Below are 21,176 nucleotides of genomic sequence, written 5' to 3' on the forward strand. Positions count from 1 at the left end.
GAGCAATGAGAGAGGGAGGGAGAGAGACAGAGAGGGAGAGCAATGAGAGAGAGAGGGAGAGAGACAGAGGGAGAGCAATGAGAGAGAGAGGAAGCAATGAGAAAGAGAGAGAGAGAGACAGAGAGGGAGAGCAATGAGAGAGAGAGGGAGAGAGACAGAGAGGGAGAGCAATGAGAGAGAGAGGGAGAGAGACAGAGAGGGAGAGCAATGAGAGAGAGAGGAAGCAATGAGAAAGAGAGAGAGCATTGTGTTGTTATTAAATAATAATAGAGGACAAACTCAGCCGGAGAACAGAGGGATGCAGGTTGTTTCTTTATTTATATTTTTATTCATTTTGCGTAATCTGTGCTCAGAGATGTTCAAACAAATCTCTGACAACAACAAACAAACAAGAGGGAAGAAGAGGAGACAACAACAAACAAACAAGAGGGACGAAGAGGAGACAACAAACAATGTTTGGCAACCGTTAACATCTTGGAAAAAACTTCAGAAGTAAAAAGAAGAAGAGAAAAGTAAAGGAAAGAAAGAAGAGAAGAGGAAAGGAAAGTAAAGGAAAGAAAGAAGAGGAGAGGAAAGGAGAGGAAAGGAGAGGAGAGTGCGCTCTACATGTTAACAGCGTGTGGTGAGAGGACTCTGACGGCGGCCATCTTTTCTGGCTGTTTTTGAAAAGTGGATTTTCGTGTCTTTGTGGATCGGCCCGCAGAGTGTGTGTGTGTGTGTGTGTGTGTGTGTGTGTGTGTGTGTGTGTGTGTGTGTGTGTGTGTGTAGAAGACTGTCTGGGTTACATGGACCAATCTAATCTAATCTCTGTCCTCTCAGCCGATGGCGTGGAGACTTCAGAGGAGCTGGGGGTTGTTCCTCTTCCTCACTTCCTCACTTCCTCACTTCCTCTCTCCATCCTTCACATCCTGTTGGAAGGAAAGACATTATGGAAAAAAAGATTTATATTTCATCATCATCATAATTGGAAATAAGGTCCTTATTGAAAGGCTCTACGCCTGAATGCAGATGTACAGGAAACACATGTTTAATCATTGTGTTGTGAGTGTGTTGTGAGTGTATTGTGAGTGTGTTGTGAGTGTGTTGTGAGTGCATTGTGAGTGTATTGTGAGTGTGTTGTGAGTGCGTTGTGAGTGCATTGTGAGTGTATTGTGAGTGTGTTGTGAGTGTGTTGTGAGTGTGTTGTGAGTGTGTTGTGAGTGTGTTGTGAGTGTGTTGTGAGTGTATTGTGAGTGTGTTGTGAGTGTGTTGTGAGTGTGTTGTGAGTGTGTTGTGAGTGTATTGTGAGTGTGTTGTGAGTGTATTGTGAGTGTGTTGTGAGTGTGTTGTGAGTGTGTTGTGAGTGTGTTGTGAGTGTGTTGTGAGTGTATTGTGAGTGCATTGTGAGTGTGTTGTGAGTGTATTGTGAGTGTATTGTGAGTGTGTTGTGAGTGTGTTGTGAGTGTGTTGTGAGTGTATTGTGAGTGTGTTGTGAGTGTGTTGTGAGTCTATTGTGAGTGTTATGAGTGTATTGTGAGTGTGTTGTGAGTGTGTTGTGAGTGTTGTGAGTGTGTTGTGAGTGTGTTGTGAGTGTATTGTGAGTGTGTTGTGAGTGTGTTGTGAGTGTATTGTGAGTGTGTTGTGAGTGTGTTGTGAGTGTATTGTGAGTGTGTTGTGAGTGTGTTGTGAGTGTGTTGTGAGTGGGTTAGGGTTATAAATATATAAATATTAGGGCTGTGAAACGATTAACATTTTTAATCAGGTTAATCACAGGTTTCTGTGGATTAATCATGATTAATCACATATATACATTTACAGGGCTCTCAAGACAGGCAAGAGCTCCGAGAAGAGTTGTTGACGGGGGGGGGTGCAAGTGACTTTTTTTTGTCCCGATGTGCGCGCACACGCCGGTATCCAAGCTCTGCGGCGCGAGACGGAGATCGGAGTCGTGTTAACGCGACACGTAGAGACAGAATGACACGCTGCTGGAGAGACGACCAACAACAGACGGATTGGAAGCTCATTCTGCGCATGCGTTAAATGCGTTTTTAAAAACTAGTTAAACCTGTAATTTAATTAACTGAGTTAACGCCTTATTTTTCACAGCACTAATAAATATATACACACATATATATAATATATATAAATATATACATATATAAATAATATATATATCACTATATACATATAATATATATATATATAAATATAATATATATATATAAATATATACATATAATATACCTACATATAATATATATATATATAAATTTATACATATAATATCTATATATACATATAATATATATATATATAAATTTATACATATAATATATAAATATAATATATATATATACATATAAATATATACATATAAATATATATATATATAGATATATTACACAACTCTTCTTTATGCGTCGGTCTGTAAATAATTACAGAAGCATCAAAGTGTGAAAATAATTAAAAGAAAGATCATTAAATCCCAGATGAGAAGCAAGTAAACAAGTTGCATGTACACAACATGTACACAACAAGTACACGCGACTCATAAGTCCACACGCCGACGTCTCACCTCCAGATCAGCGACTCCACCCGGTTGATGATGTCGGCGAGGTCAAAGGGCAGCGGCATGTCGGGGTCCCCCGCGGCCCAGAAGGGCCGGTCCACCGGGGCCTCCTGGGGGGGCAGCGTCTGGGCCAGACTGGAGTGGCACCTGAGGCAACGGCACAGGAAACAAGCGCACCCGTTAACTCCTTAACTCCTCCCACCCGTCAGGAAGCCCACTGGGAGACACCCGTCGGTGACGGCCACACGGTTAACTTTCTCTTTCTCTTTCTCTATTATTTCTCTTTTCTTTTTCTTTTCTTTCTGGACGTCTCTTCATCTTCGAGCCGCTCGTCAAGTAAGAGGAGGAGGAGGACTCTCTTCTCTCTGGGTCTTCTGTATTGAGTGAAGTGTCTTTAAAGGGGGGTCGACCCCAGAAATGTCATGTTGTTAAGTCAATGATGTGTGTGTGTGTGTGTGTGTGTGTGTTAACTCTAAACACACAGTGGTAATGTGTGTTTGACCAGGAGGCAGCCGGCGTGTGTTTCCGCTCCGGTTTTATGACCGCTAATAAGAGCGGCCTCAATTAGAACCTCCGGGGGACGAGGGAGTGTGTGTGTGTGTGTGTGTGAGTGAGAAAGAGAAAGAGAGATAGGGAGGACTTGTATGATTGTCTGTGTGTGTGTGTGTCTGTGTGTGAGTGTTTGTCTGTGTGTGAGTGTGTGTCTGTGTGTGAGTGTGTGTGTGTGAGTGTGTGTCTGTGTGAGAGTAAATATCTCCAGTTTCCTTGTGCACACACCCACTCACACACACACGTGTCATTTCTGTCTCTCACTCACACTCGCCTGCACACACACAGACACACACACTCACACATGTCCTCTCTCTTTCTCTCTTAATTCATACACTTTCATATTCATTGAATGTATTTTAACTCTAAATCTGTCCTTCTGGTCACATGACATCTATTGTTCTGTCCATCCTGGAGAGGGATCCTCCTCTGTTCTCTCCTGAAGGGTTCTTCACTTTTTTCCCTCTGAAGGGTTATTTGGGAGTTTTTCCTGATCCGATGTGAAGTCAAAGGTCAGGGATGTCTATGTGTACAGATTGTAAAGCACTCGAGACAAATTTGTAATTTGTGAAATTGGGCTATACAAATAAACTGAATTAATATAACTAGTGATAATATAACTAGTGATAATATAACTAGTGATAATATAACTAGTGATAATATGACTAATGATAATATAACTAATGATAATATAACTAGTGATAATATAACTAATGATAATATAACTAGTGATAATATAACTAGTGATAATATAACTATTGATGATATAACTAGTGATAATATGACTAGTGATAATATAACTAGTGATAATATAACTAGTGATAATATAACTAGTGATAATATGACTAATGATAATATGACTAGTGATAATATAACTAATGATAATATAACTAGTGATAATATAACTAGTGATAATATGACTAATGATAATATAACTAGTGATAATATAACTAATGATAATATAACTAATGATAATATAACTAATGATCTTTATACAAAAGTGTTTCTAAAGGTCCGTCTTCCAATCAGAGGGTTGGCGGTTCAATCCCCGCCCTAGTCGACGTGTCCTTGAGCAAGGCACCACCGTTTCTCCCCGTCGCTGCGTCTACGGTGAACTATGATGAATAATCTGGCTTTAGTTGTAATGTCTACATAGTTGGGACCCCCAACAGACACACACACACACGGACACACACACCCCTTTTGTCAGCGGTGTAAATATTTACTGCCGTGACTCGGTGTTGCTCTCTGCTGTCGGTGTAAATCTGCCCCCCCCCTCTGCCTCCTGACAGATGAGACTGACCCCTGACCCCGGGGGGTGAGCGAGGGACAGGAGGATGGCATGTGTGTGTGTGGTGGCCTAACATTTCCTTCTTGAGCCAGTCATGATACCAGAGTCTGTCCTCTCTCTCTCTAGGGGATGTTCAAGTAGTCGGGGGGGGACAGCCAGAAGGAGGGGGAGGGAGAGAGAGAGGGGGGGGGGGTGTTGCAGTTATCCATTTCCTCCTCCGCCGCTCGGCGTTCCTCCGCCGCCCTCGGCCTAAGTGCTGCTGTGTTTCGGTCGGACCTTTTTTTTAAAAGAGCCGCTGCATCACGGCCGGCGAGCGGCGCCGTTAAACGTCCACCGGCCCGATATATCTGCGGCGCTCCGGACCGGGCCCGATAATAGCTTCTGTTAACACGCACTAAGTACCATTATGTAGCACATCACTTCATAAATAATACGATTAGGCGACCTTGGGGCTTTGCGACGAGCCGCGTGTTTAAATGCTCTCATCATTTATTTAGTGGAGCGAATTAAAGGAAGCGCCACTTCAGATGATGGAGGAGGAGGAGGAGGAGGAGGACATGGCTGGCATACAGAGAGAGAGAATATGTGTGTGAGAGAGAATATGTGTGTGAGAGAGAGAATATGCGTGTGTGAGAGAGAGAATATGCGTGTGTGAGAGAGAGAATATGTGTGTGTGAGAGAGAGAATATGTCTGTGTGAGAGAGAGAATATGTGTGTGTGAGAGAGAATATGTGTGTGTGAGAGAGAGAGAATATGTCTGTGTGAGAGAGAGAGAGATTATGTGTGTGTGTGAGAGAGAGAATATGTGTGTGTGAGAGAGAGAATATGTGTGTGTGTGTGTGTGTGAGAGAGAGAGAATATGTGTGTGTGAGAGAGAGAATATGTGTGTGAGAGAGAGAATATGTGTGTGTGTGTGTGAGAGAGAGAGAATATGTGTGTGTGAGAGAGAGAATATGTGTGTGTGAGAGAGAGAATATGTGTGTGTGAGAGAGAGAGAATATGTGTGTGTGAGAGAGAGAATATGTGTGTGTGAGAGAGAGAGAATATGTGTGTGTGTGTGTGAGAGAGAGAATATGTGTGTGTGAGAGAGAGAATATGTGTGTGAGAGAGAGAATATGTGTGTGTGTGAGAGAGAGAGAATATGTGTGTGAGAGAATATGTGTGTGTGAGAGAGAGAATATGTGTGTGTGTGTGTGAGAGAGAGAATATGTGTGTGTGTGTGTGAGAGAGAATATGTGTGTGAGAGAGAGAGAATATGTGTGTGTGTGAGAGAGAGAATATGTGTGTGTGTGTGTGAGAGAGAGAATATGTGTGTGTGTGTGTGTGAGAGAGAGAATATGTGTGTGTGAGAGAGAGAATATGTGTGTGTGAGAGAATATGTGTGTGTGAGAGAGAGAATATGTGTGTGTGAGAGAGAGAGAATATGTGTGTGTGTGTGTGAGAGAGAGAATATGTGTGTGTGTGAGAGAGAGAATATGTGTGTGAGAGAGAGAATATGTGTGTGTGAGAGAGAATATGTGTGTGTGAGAGAGAGAATATGTGTGTGTGTGAGAGAGAGAGAATATGTGTGTGTGTGTGAGAGAGAATATGTGTGTGTGTGAGAGAGAGAATATGTGTGTGTGTGTGTGAGAGAGAGAGAATATGTCTGTGTGAGAGAGAGATTATGTGTGTGTGTGAGAGAGAATATGTGTGTGTGTGTGAGAGAGAGAGAATATGTGTGTGTGTGAGAGAGAGAGAATATGTGTGTGTGTGTGTGAGAGAGAGAATATGTGTGTGTGAGAGAGAGAGAATATGTGTGTGAGAGAGAATATGTGTGTGTGAGAGAGAGAGAATATGTGTGTGTGAGAGAGAGAATATGTGTGTGTGTGAGAGAGAGAATATGTGTGTGTGTGTGTGAGAGAGAGAGAATATGTGTGTGTGTGTGTGAGAGAGAATATGTGTGTGTGAGAGAGAATATGTGTGTGTGAGAGAGAGAGAGAATATGTGTGTGTGTGTGTGTGTGTGAGAGAGAGAGAATATGTGTGTGTGTGTGTGTGAGAGAGAGAGAATATGTGTGTGTGTGTGTGTGAGAGAGAATATGTGTGTGTGTGTGTGTGAGAGAGAGAATATGTGTGTGTGAGAGAGAGAACACACTCTCCTCCTCCTCCTCCTCAAGTCGGGCGCACGCTCGTACACAATGTTCACGCGGCGCCGCCAAGATGGAACCAAACAACAACAACAACAAAAAGTCAATATCAAGCGAGCCGCCTTAAGCTTCAACGAGACGTTCCCGCGGCGGAGCGCCTTAAAAGTTAAGGTCAAAGACAAAGAGGTTTGTATTGTACGGCGCGCGTGTGTGTGTGTGTGTGTGTGTGTGTGTGTGTGTTCCAATGGATTAACCCCAGACAGATATGGGCCTAACTGCCCCATCTGGCGCTCGGTCAACAGAGATTGGCAACACAATCACTCATTTCAATTGGCCCTGAAACCCGAGAGGCCCCGGGTCCCTCCGGACGCCGCGTGAAGGCGAGAGCTCTCCAGGACTCCATCGAGGCCGCTACTCCCACCGTCCACGCCGCGGCCGTGCACTTGAAACTGCGGCGGCGGAGGGGGGGGTAAGCTCCGCCCCCCTTCGGACTAACCACTTTAGCTAAAGTGAGTGTTAATTATGGACGGGCGCAGCAGTCAATAAGGGGTTAATGTAGAAGTCAAAGGATAAATTCCTTTAAGCATTGCATCATTCCACCGTCTCCGCCACCGACGCGCCGCTCGCAGGCCTCCTGATCAATAGGTTTTACTGTAATGCGCTCCCCATCGATTTACCCCCCCCCCCTCCACCCTCCTCCATGGTCCTTGCTCCGTCACTCGGTTAAAGGATAGGAAGAGAGAGAGAGAGAGAGTAAATAAAATGATTAACCTCGGTTTCACTTTGTTGCTTCTCTCTCTCTCTCTCTGAGAGGCTCGTTAGAGGAGTGCAGGGTGGTCCGATATCACCGTCACCACCACCACCACCACCATCATCATCATCATCATCATCAGCAGCAGCCCTCTCCGTCTCTGGCCGCGGTGTGGGGGGGGGGGCATACATTAAAAGGCCCTCTTGCGCCTTTAACAGGATGGAGATCCGCCTAATAGACAACATCAACGCTTCCAACTCGCCGCAATTACACTGATAGATGAGCGCGGCGGCGAGGAAGAGCCCGGAGGACGCGGAGAGGAGACGGCGCTTATTGCATCATGGCTACAGGAGGGGGGGGGGGGGGCGGGTCATCTGTAACCACACAGGATCACACGGGACCGAGCGGCTGGACTCGGGAACTCGTTTCAGGGGGGAAAAGGGGTGGAGTCACGCCTCCCTGATATACAGAGGCTCAGGTGTTATTTCTAAACTTGATTGTTGTTTTACGTGAGCGACATTTAAATGACCTTTGTGCTGCACCGGCATGTCGAATGTGTCCTTTAAAGGTTTTGTAGGACAAAATAGTGCCTTAAATAAAAGTATTGCAGGGTTTTGGTTTGAGGTTTAATCGCATTTCATCAAAAACAATCTAGTAAATATATATATATATATTCAAGAGTATATATATTTATAAATATATACATATATATATATAAATACACATAAATATTTATATATATACACACATATATATATATATATTTATATATACATAAATATTTATATTCACACATATTTCTATAAATATGTATGTTGAAATATTTATATTTACACATATTTCTATAAATATTTGTATATATATATATCGATATATATATATATCAATATATCAATATATATATATATTCAGTTCACCTTACAAATGTATATATACATATATACACACATATATATATTTATATATACATCAATATTTATATTCACACATATTTCTATAAATATGTATGTAGAAATATTTATATTTACACATATTTCTATAAATATTTATATATATATATATCAATATATATATATATATTGAGTTCACCTTACAAATGTATCTTATATTAATAATAATCCATTTAATTTATATAGCGCTTTTTAAGGTACTCAAAGACACTTTACATGTTACATTCACACACAGCTACGGGACGGCGGGCAACTCTGGGTTAAGCGCCTTGCTCAAGGACACATCGACGAGGGCGGGGTTTGAACCGCCAACCCCCTGATTGGAAGACGGACCCGCTAACCCCCCAGTCGCCCCTTATAACATGACATTTACGGACTAAAACCTTCACACGTGTGTCGAATGCTACCTGCATGTTTTCTACATTGTCATCTGCCAACACAGAAAAAAAGAGAGGAGACAGAAACAGAAACAAGATTAATTAGACATGTGCATTGCAAAATCTTCGAAATATGCGCCGTGCCCTCCAACGCATTAGCTCCGCATGACAAGGCTCCGAACATCAATCAATCATCCGTCCGTCAACGCAGAGCCGTGTTATCCGCGCTGATCAAGGGAAGCGGAATACCTCGGCTCACCTGCTTCCTTCTGCTCCCCCCCCCCTTTTGAGCGAACCTGCGCAGGTGTGAAGTTTTACGGTCTTGGCAAACCCTCAGTGCCCCGATAGCGGAGAATGCAATCTAACAAGTCGTGAAGAAACAGGCGTGTGTCTCGTAAATCACGCCGGGGCCCCTGGAGGTAAGGCGTGCAATCGAGTCGCGGGAGGAGAAAAAGAAAAAGAGTATATTATTCTCCGTGTGGAGCAGGTATCCGCGTCGAGTGAGAAATGAACGACGGAGCACATCTGTCTCCGAGCATCACGCAGTTATGTATCCGAGAGGCCGAGAGCGTTTATAGACATGCTCATCTTCCCACAGTGTTGCGCAAGACATCAGTGATGTCACGCAGAGGGCAATGTGACGGAACAAGGCCCGACACGCGGGGGGGGGGGGATCTCAACCTGCACACCACCACCCAGGACTCCGGGAGGGCCTGTGAGCTGACATGGCTGCCCTCATTAGAGCCTGAACACACACACACACACACACACACACACACACACACACACACACACACACACACACACACACACACACACACACACACACACACACACACACACACACACACACACACACACACACACACACACACACACACACACACACACACACACACACACACACACAGCGTCTCGAAGCCTCGGCTTCCTCGGGATCAATCGGCACGCTATTGTGTCTGCAGACGGCTGCTGACTGGACACTTTGTGTGAGTGTGGTGAGGTGGGCGGTGGGAGGGGGCGTCATCAAACGCGTGACATATGTTCCTTTCATTTGGATTCCCTCTAAGGAGCCCGGCCTAATAAAACTAACATCTGATGCACTCCTTTTCCCCTTTAATTAACGGTGGTGGAAACCACACAGAAATGCATTAGCAAGATGGGGGTGTGGGAGGAGGGGTGAGGAGGGGGGAGGGATGCAAAGAGGTGGGTGCTGCTGCGTTGGTGTGTTTAACACTCTCTCCCCCCCCCCCCCCAACGTGCCACAATGATCCTTCCCAGGGTGCATTGGGGGTACCTTTGGGTGGGCCGGTGAGGAGTCCCTCCAGCCAGCTGCTCATTGGACCACATGAAACATACACAAGTCTAATTAATGGCATGGGGGGGGGGGGGGGGGGAGTTGGAGTCAACGGCAGAACAGAAGAAGAAGAAGGTGCGTGGTACCTGCACAGCCCCCCCCCCCACCTCCTTCACACCCAGAGCGTGTTTGATGTGGCCTGGCTGGCTGCCCCGTCTGGAGCAGGGTGAACCAGATGTAACACACACACACACACACACAGGTAGCCTCTAAATAGCCTTCATAATTGGAGGCAATAAAACACTATTGCAGTCTGGAAGTGCAAAAGAGGCAAAGCCTCCCCTGAACTACGGCTCCTGCTCTGAGAACCAGGTGGACGTCCATTAGGTGCTTAACGGCGTAACAAATTAGCGAGCGCCCGGCCCGCTCCCTCCTGCTCCCCGGGCCGGCGGGTGGAATGCGGCCCAACGTCAACACGGGGCGCAGAATTTACGAGCGGACAACTATTGTTAAAATGCAATCAGGTTGTAATAAAAAAGAAAAAGAAAGGAGGCAGGAAAAAGGACAACCAGATAGGACCCTCCTGGACGTTTACTCCTCCGACAGGCGGAGAGACAGATCGCCCCCCGAGGCGGAAGACCTGAGTGTGTGTGTGTGTGTGAGAGAGAGAGTGTGTGTGTGTGTGTGAGTGAGTGAGTGAGTGAGTGAGTGAGTGAGTGTGTGTGTGTGTGTGTGTGTGTGTGTGTGAGTGTGTGTGTGTGTGTGTGTGTGTGTGTGTCCGCTCCAGGCTGACGGGAGGAATGAGGGTGGCTGAGGCTTTTGGCCGAGCAGCCACCTGTACCCGGCTACATGCTACAGGCTACAAGCTATGGCATACAGGCTACGGGCTACAGGCTATGGCATACAGGCTACATGCTACAGGCTACATGCTACAAGCTATGGCATAGAGGCTACGGGCTACATGCTACAAGCTATGGCCTACAGGCTACAAGCTATGGCATACAGGCTACGGGCTACATGCTACAGGCTACAAGCTATGGGCTACAGGCTACGGGCTACATGCTACAAGCTATGGCATAGATGCTACAGGCTACATGCTACAGGCTACAAGCTATGGCATACAGGCTACGGGCTACATGCTACAGGCTACAAGCTATGGCATAGAGGCTACGGGCTACATGCTACAAGCTATGGCATACAGGCTACGGGCTACATGCTACAAGCTATGGCATACAGGCTACGGGCTACAAGCTATGGCATAGAGGCTACAGGCTACATGCTACAGGCTACAAGCTATGGGCTACATGCTACAGGCTATGGCATACAGGCTACGAGCTACATGATACAGGCTACATGCTATGGCATACAGGCTACGAGCTACATGATACAGGCTACGGGCTACATGCTACAGGCTATGGCATACAGGCTACGAGCTACATGATACAGGCTACAGGCTACGGGTGACATGCTATGGGCTACATACTATGGGCTCCAGTCTTTGGGCTGTGGGCTACAGGCTACGGGATACATGCTACATGCTATGGGCTACATGCTAGGGGCGATATGCTACAGGCTACATGCTACAGTCTGCAGGCTACATGCTAGGGGCTACGGGCTACATTCTAGCTCCACAGAAGCAGAGAACAAAAACAAAACGTTTACTCTCGGCCGTCCTTCTAACACCCCGAAGACGACGCTAAGTAGGGCCGGCCGCCGAGCTCAAAACAAAAACAAGCCCCTCCATCACCGCCGCAGACGAGCCACACGGCCCGAATACCACGGAGAAACATTGAGATGCATACGGGCTGAACTCATTAGAGCCGCTTCTGTCGAGGAGAGGAAACGGAGCCACGAGAGGACTCGACGGCGAGGGGGTCAAGAGGTCACTGCACTCCTTCGCGGCTGTAAATCAGCCGTCGGGTGAATCAGGAAGTAGGAAGAAGCACCAACTACAGATGAAAAACAGCCTCTTGGCTAACTGGCACATTTACTGCAATGTTTTTATCAACGTGCACTGTCGCTTATGAAATAAACCATTTAAGAAAAAGAAAAAAACCTCTCAAGTGTTCCAGGGCGACGGCTCGCGACGCTGTGAAAACTCGTTGTTGGAGTGTTCATGTAAAAAAAAAAAAAAAAGGGATCTTTTTGTTGTCGTTACCCTCCGTCGCGTGGCCCCGCCCACCTGGCCAAGCGCCAGTGGCGTCGGACGACACCTGACCCTCCAGTCACGCGATTTCAAAACGCGACCACGATTCACAGCGGGGGGGGGGGGGGGGGGGTCAAGTGGGTCCGGCTAATTATAGTCTTTTGCAACTTCAATACCCCGGTTGTAAGTCATCCTCCTCGTAGCTGCGGGCCGCCGCGCCGGTGTCGAGTTCTGGAGCTCTTTTGTCGAGAGAAAACCGGGAGATAGAAGTTTTTTGAACTGTTGCGCAACACCATATTGGGTTTCCAGAAACATGTAACCGCATCCAGAAGGAGACGCACACTGAATGTGCTTGGGGGGGGGGGGGGCGTTGTTCTTTGAGTAAATATGACATGCTGTTCAAACTGCAATCAAGAAGTCAACTGGCTGTTGACACAATAGGCGACGCAGTGATAGGCGACGCGCCCCGCCGAAAAACGGGCGGTAAATCTCGAACGCAATAGAGAGCGACAGGTCGTGGGCGTCGGCTTCGTGCGGAGAGACGAGACGCTCTCGTAAAAACAAACGGGACGTTTGATCGTGTTAATTGTGTCATTCTTTGTGTTTGCGGGACAAAAGATACAGATCACTACGACGGGATGATGTAAATGTCATAAAGAAAGATGTTCCAACTTGCACTGACGGATGTAAAGTACATACTTTAACTCACTTTGGTCACGCCTTGTGTATATATTTAGTTTCCTCTGTATATTTAGTATTTAGTATTATTATTGTGTTTTGATCTTTTATTTTTTATTAAAGCTCTAATGCTGCTGTGATCCTGAAATAGAAGTTTTAGTTGTTGAATGTGAAGCTTTTTTAAATATGTGTCGCTCTTTCTTTTTTTATCCATTCAAAGATAAAGTAAAACAAAAGAAACTAACCTTTGTAAAAATTCTGCCAAAAAAAAGATTATAATCATCGCAATTTAATCTAATTAGATTGTACTTCATATTTCTTGAATAAAGGTGCAACAGTCAGTCCGAGAGTGGCACAGAAGTGAAGAGTATGTCGTATTATAAATTGGAATATCTGTCTTTTATAAATGCATCAAGGAAAGTTGTGACTCCTAAGTTACTCGATAACTTTATTATATTATAAATATAAGTTTTAGTTGTTGAATGGGAAATTTCCCCATGCACTGTGGGACTAAATAAAGGATTATCTAATTTAATATACTTTAATATTACTCGTACACCTAGTACAATCTAAAATCTAATTAGAGTAAATTTGCGATGATTATAATCTTTTTTTTTTGGCAAATGTTATTTATTTTTATTTTTTACTTTATCTTTGAATGGACGAACAAAGAGACAAAAATAATAAAAAGCTTCACATTCAACAACTACAATTTATATTTATAGTGAAATAAAGTTATCTAGTAACTTATAAGTCATAATTTTCCTTGATGCATTTTTTAAAGATAGATATTCCAATTTATAATACGACATACTCCTCAGTTTTGTGCCACTATCGGAGTTATTTGTGCAACTTTATACAATAAATATGATGTAAAATCTAATGAGTGAATTGTGAAAAAAAACATTTTGGCAGAATTTTTACAAATGTTAGTATATTTTATTTTAATTAAGCTTTGAATGGACAAACGAGTGGCACATAGAAAATATGCTTCACATTAATCAAATACAACTTATATTTATAGTAAAATAAAGTTAAAATTAGAGTCAATTGCGATGATTCATTTGTATTTTTGGAAGAATTTTTACAAATGTTAGTTTCTTTTACTTTATATTTGAATGGACGAACAAAGAGACAAATATTTAAAAAAGCTTCACATTCAACAGCCACAACTTCTATTTATAGTAAAATAAAGTTATCGAGTAACTTAGGAGTCACAACTTTCCTTGATGCATTTTTTTCTTCAGTTAAACAAAATAAAAAGTTCATCTCGTGGTCGCAGCCTGAGAGAGGGCTATTGTGCATGTAACACAGCACTGTGTGTGTGTGTGTGTGTGTTCATGCTCCGCGACCAGGTGTTTGAACTCCTGCATCACCTGGCGCTCCCCGCTGCGTGAACACCAGTTTGTGTTTCACCCTATTAAGTAAATAGCGTCATTAAAAACGGAGCCTCGGCATTTAAACGACGCCGTGAACAGCCTGCAATTTGTTTTTGGGCGAGCCGAGCGCGGCGGCCCCGGGGCCCGAGGCGCTGCACCAAACAGGATGCACGGAGCCGGGGAACGCAGCACAAAGGTGTGTGTGTGTGTGTGTATACATATGTACCTGCCTGTGAAGTGGAGTCTGTTTGACTAGGTGTGTGTGTGTGTGTGTGTGTGTGTGTGTGTGTACAAATCAGTCATTGAACGTTGTCGTGGATCTTGAAAGAGAAGCTGTTTGCGGTCCAACTGGTACCTGCGATGTTGTGTTTGTAGTGACAATAACCTTTATTAAATAACCGACCGCGCGGAACACAACCCTTTGTCTACAGTGGCACAGGCGTTGGTCCTACGCCGAACACACACCGCCAAAGGGAAGGTGACACATACACACAGCTTGTGCAAAAGAAAACAAGAAGACATCAGCCACAAGCGAGAGGCTGGCACGGCCCCACCGAGGGATTACACATGGAGTTGTAACAGGGATCAAACTCTTCATTGGTTTCCTCTCAATCATTTTTTTTTTTCCACACGCCTTAACCCGGCGAGGATGCTTCTCACTAAAAGTCTCCGTCGCTACCCGGCTGATCCGGGGTCAGCTGTGGGGAGTTAAGAGAGGGATAACCTCTCGCTGAGCCCCTCTCTCGCTAGAGGAGGCCCAGATGGGAGCGCCGATCCCCCCCCAAAAAAAAACCGAGATTACGACTCCAAATCGCTGTGGCCACATCTCAGAGTCCACAGTTTAACCCCCGCCGATGCCAGCCAAGGTCACAGATGCACACTTGAGAAACGGGAGGAAAAAAAGTGCCAAAAAGAGAGAGAGGGAGGGAGAGAGAAAGAGAGGGATGGGAGTGAAGTGCTGCCAGAGTCGGAGGAATTAGATCCGGGCTGAGTGGCCCTCATCTGGCTAAGCCTGGTAAGTAGCAAGACTAACAGGCTGAGGCACACACACACACACACACACTTGTAAAGCCTGCACGCAAACGGTCACACACACACACACACACATAAATAAGGAGGTAAACACACACTTAACGTAGTCTCACACACACACACACGGAAGGACAGGGAGGGCTACAGATGGCGCGCCCTGGGCCCGGTGGGTGACTGGGGCTCGCTTTAGATCCAGCGTTGGAAGCCGTCACGACGCACACGGAGGCTCAAGGGTTGGGGCGGAAGGAGAGTACGAGGCGGGGGGGGGGGGGGGGGCTCCTTTCCCCTCCCAACAGTTTTGGTGCGACATCAACGTGTCACTGTCCATTTGTGACCTCTTGCCCCTCTCCCTCTCTCCCCTCCCCCTTTCTCTCGAAGCCAGCGGCCACTTCAGCCGTAATTCTGCCCGACTTCCGCCGCCTGACTGGCAGGAGACGAGGAGGATGAGGACAACAAGCTGTGAATACGGGAAGAGACAGAAAATCATTGAGGAGCTTGCCTTTATGAATCTTTGATGAGCGAGGGGGGGGGGGGGGGGGGCAGCCTCTGGTTAAATCAGAGCGTAGTGTGTGTGTGTGTGTGTGTGTGTGTGTGTGTGAGAGAGACTGCCAACAGAAGTTGAGATAAACAGGGTTTGGACCGGGCCCAGACAACTGAACATTAGTCCCCGTCCATGTAGCCGGTAAGTGGTGCCGGTGGCATATATATATATATTATATAATATAATATATACAGAAGAATATAGTATATATATATGATATATATAAAATATATGTTTTATATATATATATAATAGATATATATATAATATATTTTATATATATATTTATAATAGAATATATAATATATATACAAAAGAATATATATATATAATATATTTTATATATATATATAATATATATACAAAAGAATATCATATATATATATTTATTCTGATCACATGACATCTATTCTTGTGTCCAACCTGTCAAATCTTCCTGATCCGATGTGAGGTCAAAGGTCAGGGATGAGGTGCGTGTACAGATTGTAAAGCCCTTCGAGGGTTAGGGTTATTTTAGGGTATTTGTAATTTTTTTCATATCGGGCTACACAAAATAAACTGAGTTAAATCTTAAAGTTAGTGAACAGTACAAATTAAACTTTTGCCATAGCAAGAACCCGTCTGACCCCTCCAAGTCATTGATCTCTCCCGCATCGCGCCGGCGGCCCTCGCGCCAGCATTCTGTTCCCCGTGACTGACGCTCCATTTCTCACCCGCGTAAACACCAGTTTGACACACGGAAACACGCCAGGCGTGACGAACGACATGTAACTGTGTGCGAAAGAAGAAAGGAAGACAAAAAAAACCTGAGTTGCCATTAAGCTGTCCCGCACACTGAAGCTTCTCTAATTAACAATCGTAAACTATGTTGCCGATCTTGTAAGGACATATTTGCTCGCGAACCCAAAAAGAACGGCGTGGGAAGTCGTCTTCCAGGTCCCGCGCCCCGCCCCGCGGCGTTCTCTTTTTGTTCATCCTTTTATCCCTTCACACCTGTTCGCTTGTGATGACTCACGAGGAAGGTTGTTTTAATTAATAATACACGGCGTGTTACAACAGAACCCGGCCCTCCGAAAAGCCTTTAATAGGCCGTCGGGGCAGGTGCCAGTTTTATGTTGTTATGTCACGGAACGAGCGGAGCGGCATAGTCGCCTCGTCTCCTCGTCTCCTCGTCTCCTCAGAGCCGTCAGAAAGCCCGGCTCACGTTAATGAGTCTTTAAAGACTCCTCCACCTGTCAGCCACACACACACCTATATGTATACACACACAGAGACACACATACACATGTCTCCCTACACACACACACATCATCGCATTCATACACACACCATCACACATACATACACACGTCTCCCTACCATCACATTTATACACACACCCACACATGTCTCCCTACCATCACATTTATACACACACACACCATCACATTCATACACACACCATCACACACACACACACACATACATACACATGTCTCCCTCCAATCACATTCACACACACACAACGCTTCTCCGAGATGAATCGAGAGCTCCTTCTACACCCGTCGGGGTTCAAAACTTTTGACACTTCGCTCACATGTAGATCACATGTTGATCACATGTAGATCACATGTAGATCACATGTAGATCACACGTTGATCACATGTAGATCACATGAAGCGAGAAACACAAGCGGCGAGCCGCCGAGTCGCTTTCAGGTCGATTCAACACCGAATGTATACTTTTCTGGGAAACCCGAGATTGATTGACAGCTCTCCTCCTCCTCCTCCTCCTCCTCCTCCTCCTCCTGGCGTGGAGAGAACCGGCCGACGCCGTGATCTCACGGCTTCCCACGGCCTCGGGAGGGAGACGAGGTGTGCCAGTTTTTTTTTTTAAAGGTCGGGTCGTCTTACAGGAGGCGGGAGCGAGTCGAACAGTGCCCCCTACTGGTGACATGGATATAACATACACCGTACGTCCTCTCTACCAGGGGGGGGGGGGGGGGGTCTATAGGTGGTGTGACGACATCACCTGACATCGAAGGGAGGGGAAGAGAGCCGCACTTAGCGGAGCGGCTAACCGGTGGTTGTACGGATCAATACGAGAGTCTGAGAGTGTGCTGGAGGGGGGGGAGGGAGGGGAGCCGGAGGGGCTACCCCATCGGCCCCCCCCCCCAGGCACATCCTGGGGGGGGGGGGGGGGGGGGGCGGCTGTCTCTTCGGCCTCCATCACTTCTGCCTTGGCGCACACACACACACAGGTACCGGCGTCCTGTGTCGTCGTGTAGCACCATCTGTCCTGTGAAGTGCATCAGGGGATCTGCATCGTCTAACATGTTGCACTGCAAATGCAGACATATAAAAAGGTATATAAGAGCACCCCCCCCCCCCCCCCCGGAGAAGAGTAACAACAGGACTGCTCCCAAAACACGGGAGTCCGAATCGGTAAAAAATTAATAAACGCAGTGACCCTTCCTCCCTCCCCCGCCCTCCCTCCGCTTGCTTTCAATCACAGCGAACATCACAGAAAAACAGGAAGTGGCGAGGGGGAGACGGGAGAGGAGGCGCCGCCCGCCGCCCGGTGCACTTGTCTGGCAGCTGCTCGCTCTGACATTTGAGGCCACGGGGACGTCGCTGAAAGAGCAGATGCTCACTGATGTACACGGGCGTGGGAACATGGCGACGACACGAGTGGCTCAGGCTAAAAAAATAAAGGAATAAAATCGACGAGAGGCTTCGAAGACGGCAGAGATGTCCCGAGTGCAACACACACACACACACACACACACACACACGCGGCGGAGCGGCCATGGCACGGCGGCCCAGAGGAGACGACGACATGCAAATAGTGAAACGGATGAGGTGCGTTTACGACATCAATCAAATATAAAGATATTTGCAAATCAAAGGTACAGAAAAAAAGATGAATGCAAAGTGTACATCCTTTGAATAAAGATGTAAACACAAATGTGTAGAACACACACACACACACTGACCCATTAGACGGGCGGAGCACAAACTGCCTGCTCACACAAATCAACCGAAATGCAACATTTCCGTCGACCGTGTGAGGACGCTGTGTGAGGACGCCTCGTGAGGACGCCGCGCGAGGACGCCGCGCGAGGACGCCGCGCGAGGACGCCTCGTGTGGACGCCGCGCGAGGACAATTTTTTTTTGGATTACAACCAAAAAACTGGCGGAGGAATTAGAAGAGATTTAAAAATCCCTAAATTGTATGTCCGAGGAGCCTTGAGTAATAAATGTGATTGAAACATATTTATATGAAAGTTGGATGTGGAAGTATGTCTGTATGTGTATATATGTATGCATATATATATATATATATGTTTGTGTATGTATGTATATATATATTATTATTAGGGTCCGAGCGACAGACTAAGTCTGTCCGAGAGGACCCTATTGAAATTGTTAGGGGTATTATTATTTCTTCTTCTTAAGATTTTTATTTTAGAACATTGGAGGCATATTGGGGGTACGTATCATATCCCAAAACTCACCAAATTTGGCAAGCTTGTCAGGATTGGTGAAAATAGACGGATGACACCGACCTCGAAATTCGGCTTTAAAAAATTGCTCTCTAGCGCCACCTGGAAGTTTGACCGGCGACGCCCCTCACCCAGTATGTTCAAATGACTAGTTATTTTTTTTCCAAGTCCACTTGGACCTGCTCTACAAAAAAGCCTCTCATGACCCTAAGCTCCGCCTACTTAAATTTTCGGCCATTTTGAATTTTGTGAAAAACACTCAGGGCCATTTCTCCTAAACGCTGGATCTGATTCATACCAAACCTATTGGAGATAATGATTATAGAAGCTATATTATCTAAGATCTATTATCTTTTTTCAAATATATCATTGTGGTAAGCATCTATGGCCCAACGAACATTTTAGGGGCGTGTCCTGTTTTGTAATGCTCATAACTTCAACACTATTGGGACAAAAAAATAACAGACTTTAAGGATATGTGCAGAATGGATCCTGAAACATACACAGCAAATTTCGTGCAATTTGAACCGTAGGGGGCGCTACAATAATTCACCAAAGTTGGCCGTTTTGGGCGTTTTTTGCTTGATTTGGCCATTTTCCACTTTTATACCTCGGAGGATTTCTCCCACAAAACGCCAACAGAATCGGCTCAAATAATTTTTTATAGAATCTCAAGACTTGAACAATGAACACCGACTTTTCGTCGGAAGGAAATTTACGTTTTTTTACTGCCAATAATTGTGTACTTTCTGTGATTTCTTTATGTTAAAAACTATTGCTTAAACTCATCCAATCTTTCCCCAAAAAATCATGCGCGATGCCAGTCAAGGTTTGAACACATTCACACGAAGAAACAAGCACATATGTTCGAGGAACACCTATTGAAAAGTAAAATAACAATAATTTATTCACTTTCACGATAATGTTACCCCCTACAGCTGATGCAATTACATCTAATCAGTGGTACAGAGCAATAGGTGCTTGCCTAGTGACACAGAGACCTGTTTTTGATTCCAGGCAAAAATAATGTTATCGGGGGTTTTTTACATTTAATTTACATGACGTGGTCTACACTTCACTTAGAGACATATGATGCATGGATATGTTCACAGACTCAAAGTGCCACCTACTGGCTCAACTGGACTTCCTTCAATCCGCCCCAAATTTGTCCTGCCCAAAAGAATGTGACCGCCTACGGCTGCCTGTAAACCAGCTGGCTCATAGCTCACCATGATAAGTGTTGGACTGGAAACCGGGAGATGCGTGATCGATTCCAAGACAAGACAGCTTTTTTTCATCACTTTTTTTGTTTACATTGAATCTACACGACGTGGTCTACACTTCACGTAGGGACACATGATGCATGAATATGTTCACGTAGTTAAAGCGCCACCTAGTGGCTAAACTGGACTTTGTCGAATCTGCCCCAAACTTGTCGTGCTCGTTACAAGTCACGGCCCGAGTCAAGTCCGACCGGCGCGCCTGCGTCCTCGGCCGAGCGGGTGAGCGAGGACCCGTTCGACGCCACTTGCAGCTTTAATTTTTTTTCTTTTTTTTCTTTCTTTATTCTATATAAATTTTCTGATTCATTTGATATTAATTTAGGATAGGAATATATAAGTATTGAATAATATTGTATTGTATTTGATTTGATTGACTGAATAAAATACACAACAACAACAAGATGGCCACGGAAAAAAAAGATGGAGCCGGAAAAAAAACAGCGTAGAGAGAAATGGACGAGACGAGAACATTACAAGACGCAGGATGCAAAGTGAGGAGAGAGGAGGCGTAGCATCTCCGGCGGAGAGGACTTGAGGTCCCTCCTCCTCCTCCCCGGATGATGATGGAGACGGAGGCTGGCAGCGTTTCTGTAAACAGGATCTTGGGAAGGCAAACAGCCTCCGGTGAGGCCGCGAGGCCCGGCGCCACGGCAACGGCGTGGGGCAACACTTCCCACGGTCCCTCCTCCTCCTCCTCCCCCTCCTCTATCCGTCTGGTTCCTATGCCCCAAACTCCAAAAAAAG

At 45.5% G+C, this 21,176-nt stretch overlaps 1 protein-coding gene across 1 annotated transcript in view; it reads right to left on the reverse strand.

The window, feature by feature from the left end:
* Positions 1-297: 297 nt before the first annotated feature.
* The window catches only part of fto (FTO alpha-ketoglutarate dependent dioxygenase), a 137,133-nt gene continuing 116,254 nt past the window's right edge, over positions 298-21,176 (reverse strand). Inside the window, exons 9-10 of the mRNA XM_056412673.1 lie at positions 2,555-2,695; positions 298-908 (exon numbers count right to left, since the gene is read on the reverse strand). Of these exons, the coding sequence (XP_056268648.1) occupies positions 902-908; positions 2,555-2,695 (148 nt within the window). The 3' untranslated portion in view covers positions 298-901. The remainder of the gene's footprint in view (positions 909-2,554; positions 2,696-21,176) is intronic.

Source organism: Pseudoliparis swirei, chromosome 4, assembly GCF_029220125.1.
Source record: "Pseudoliparis swirei isolate HS2019 ecotype Mariana Trench chromosome 4, NWPU_hadal_v1, whole genome shotgun sequence".
In the NCBI taxonomy this organism is placed as follows: domain Eukaryota; kingdom Metazoa; phylum Chordata; class Actinopteri; order Perciformes; family Liparidae; genus Pseudoliparis; species Pseudoliparis swirei.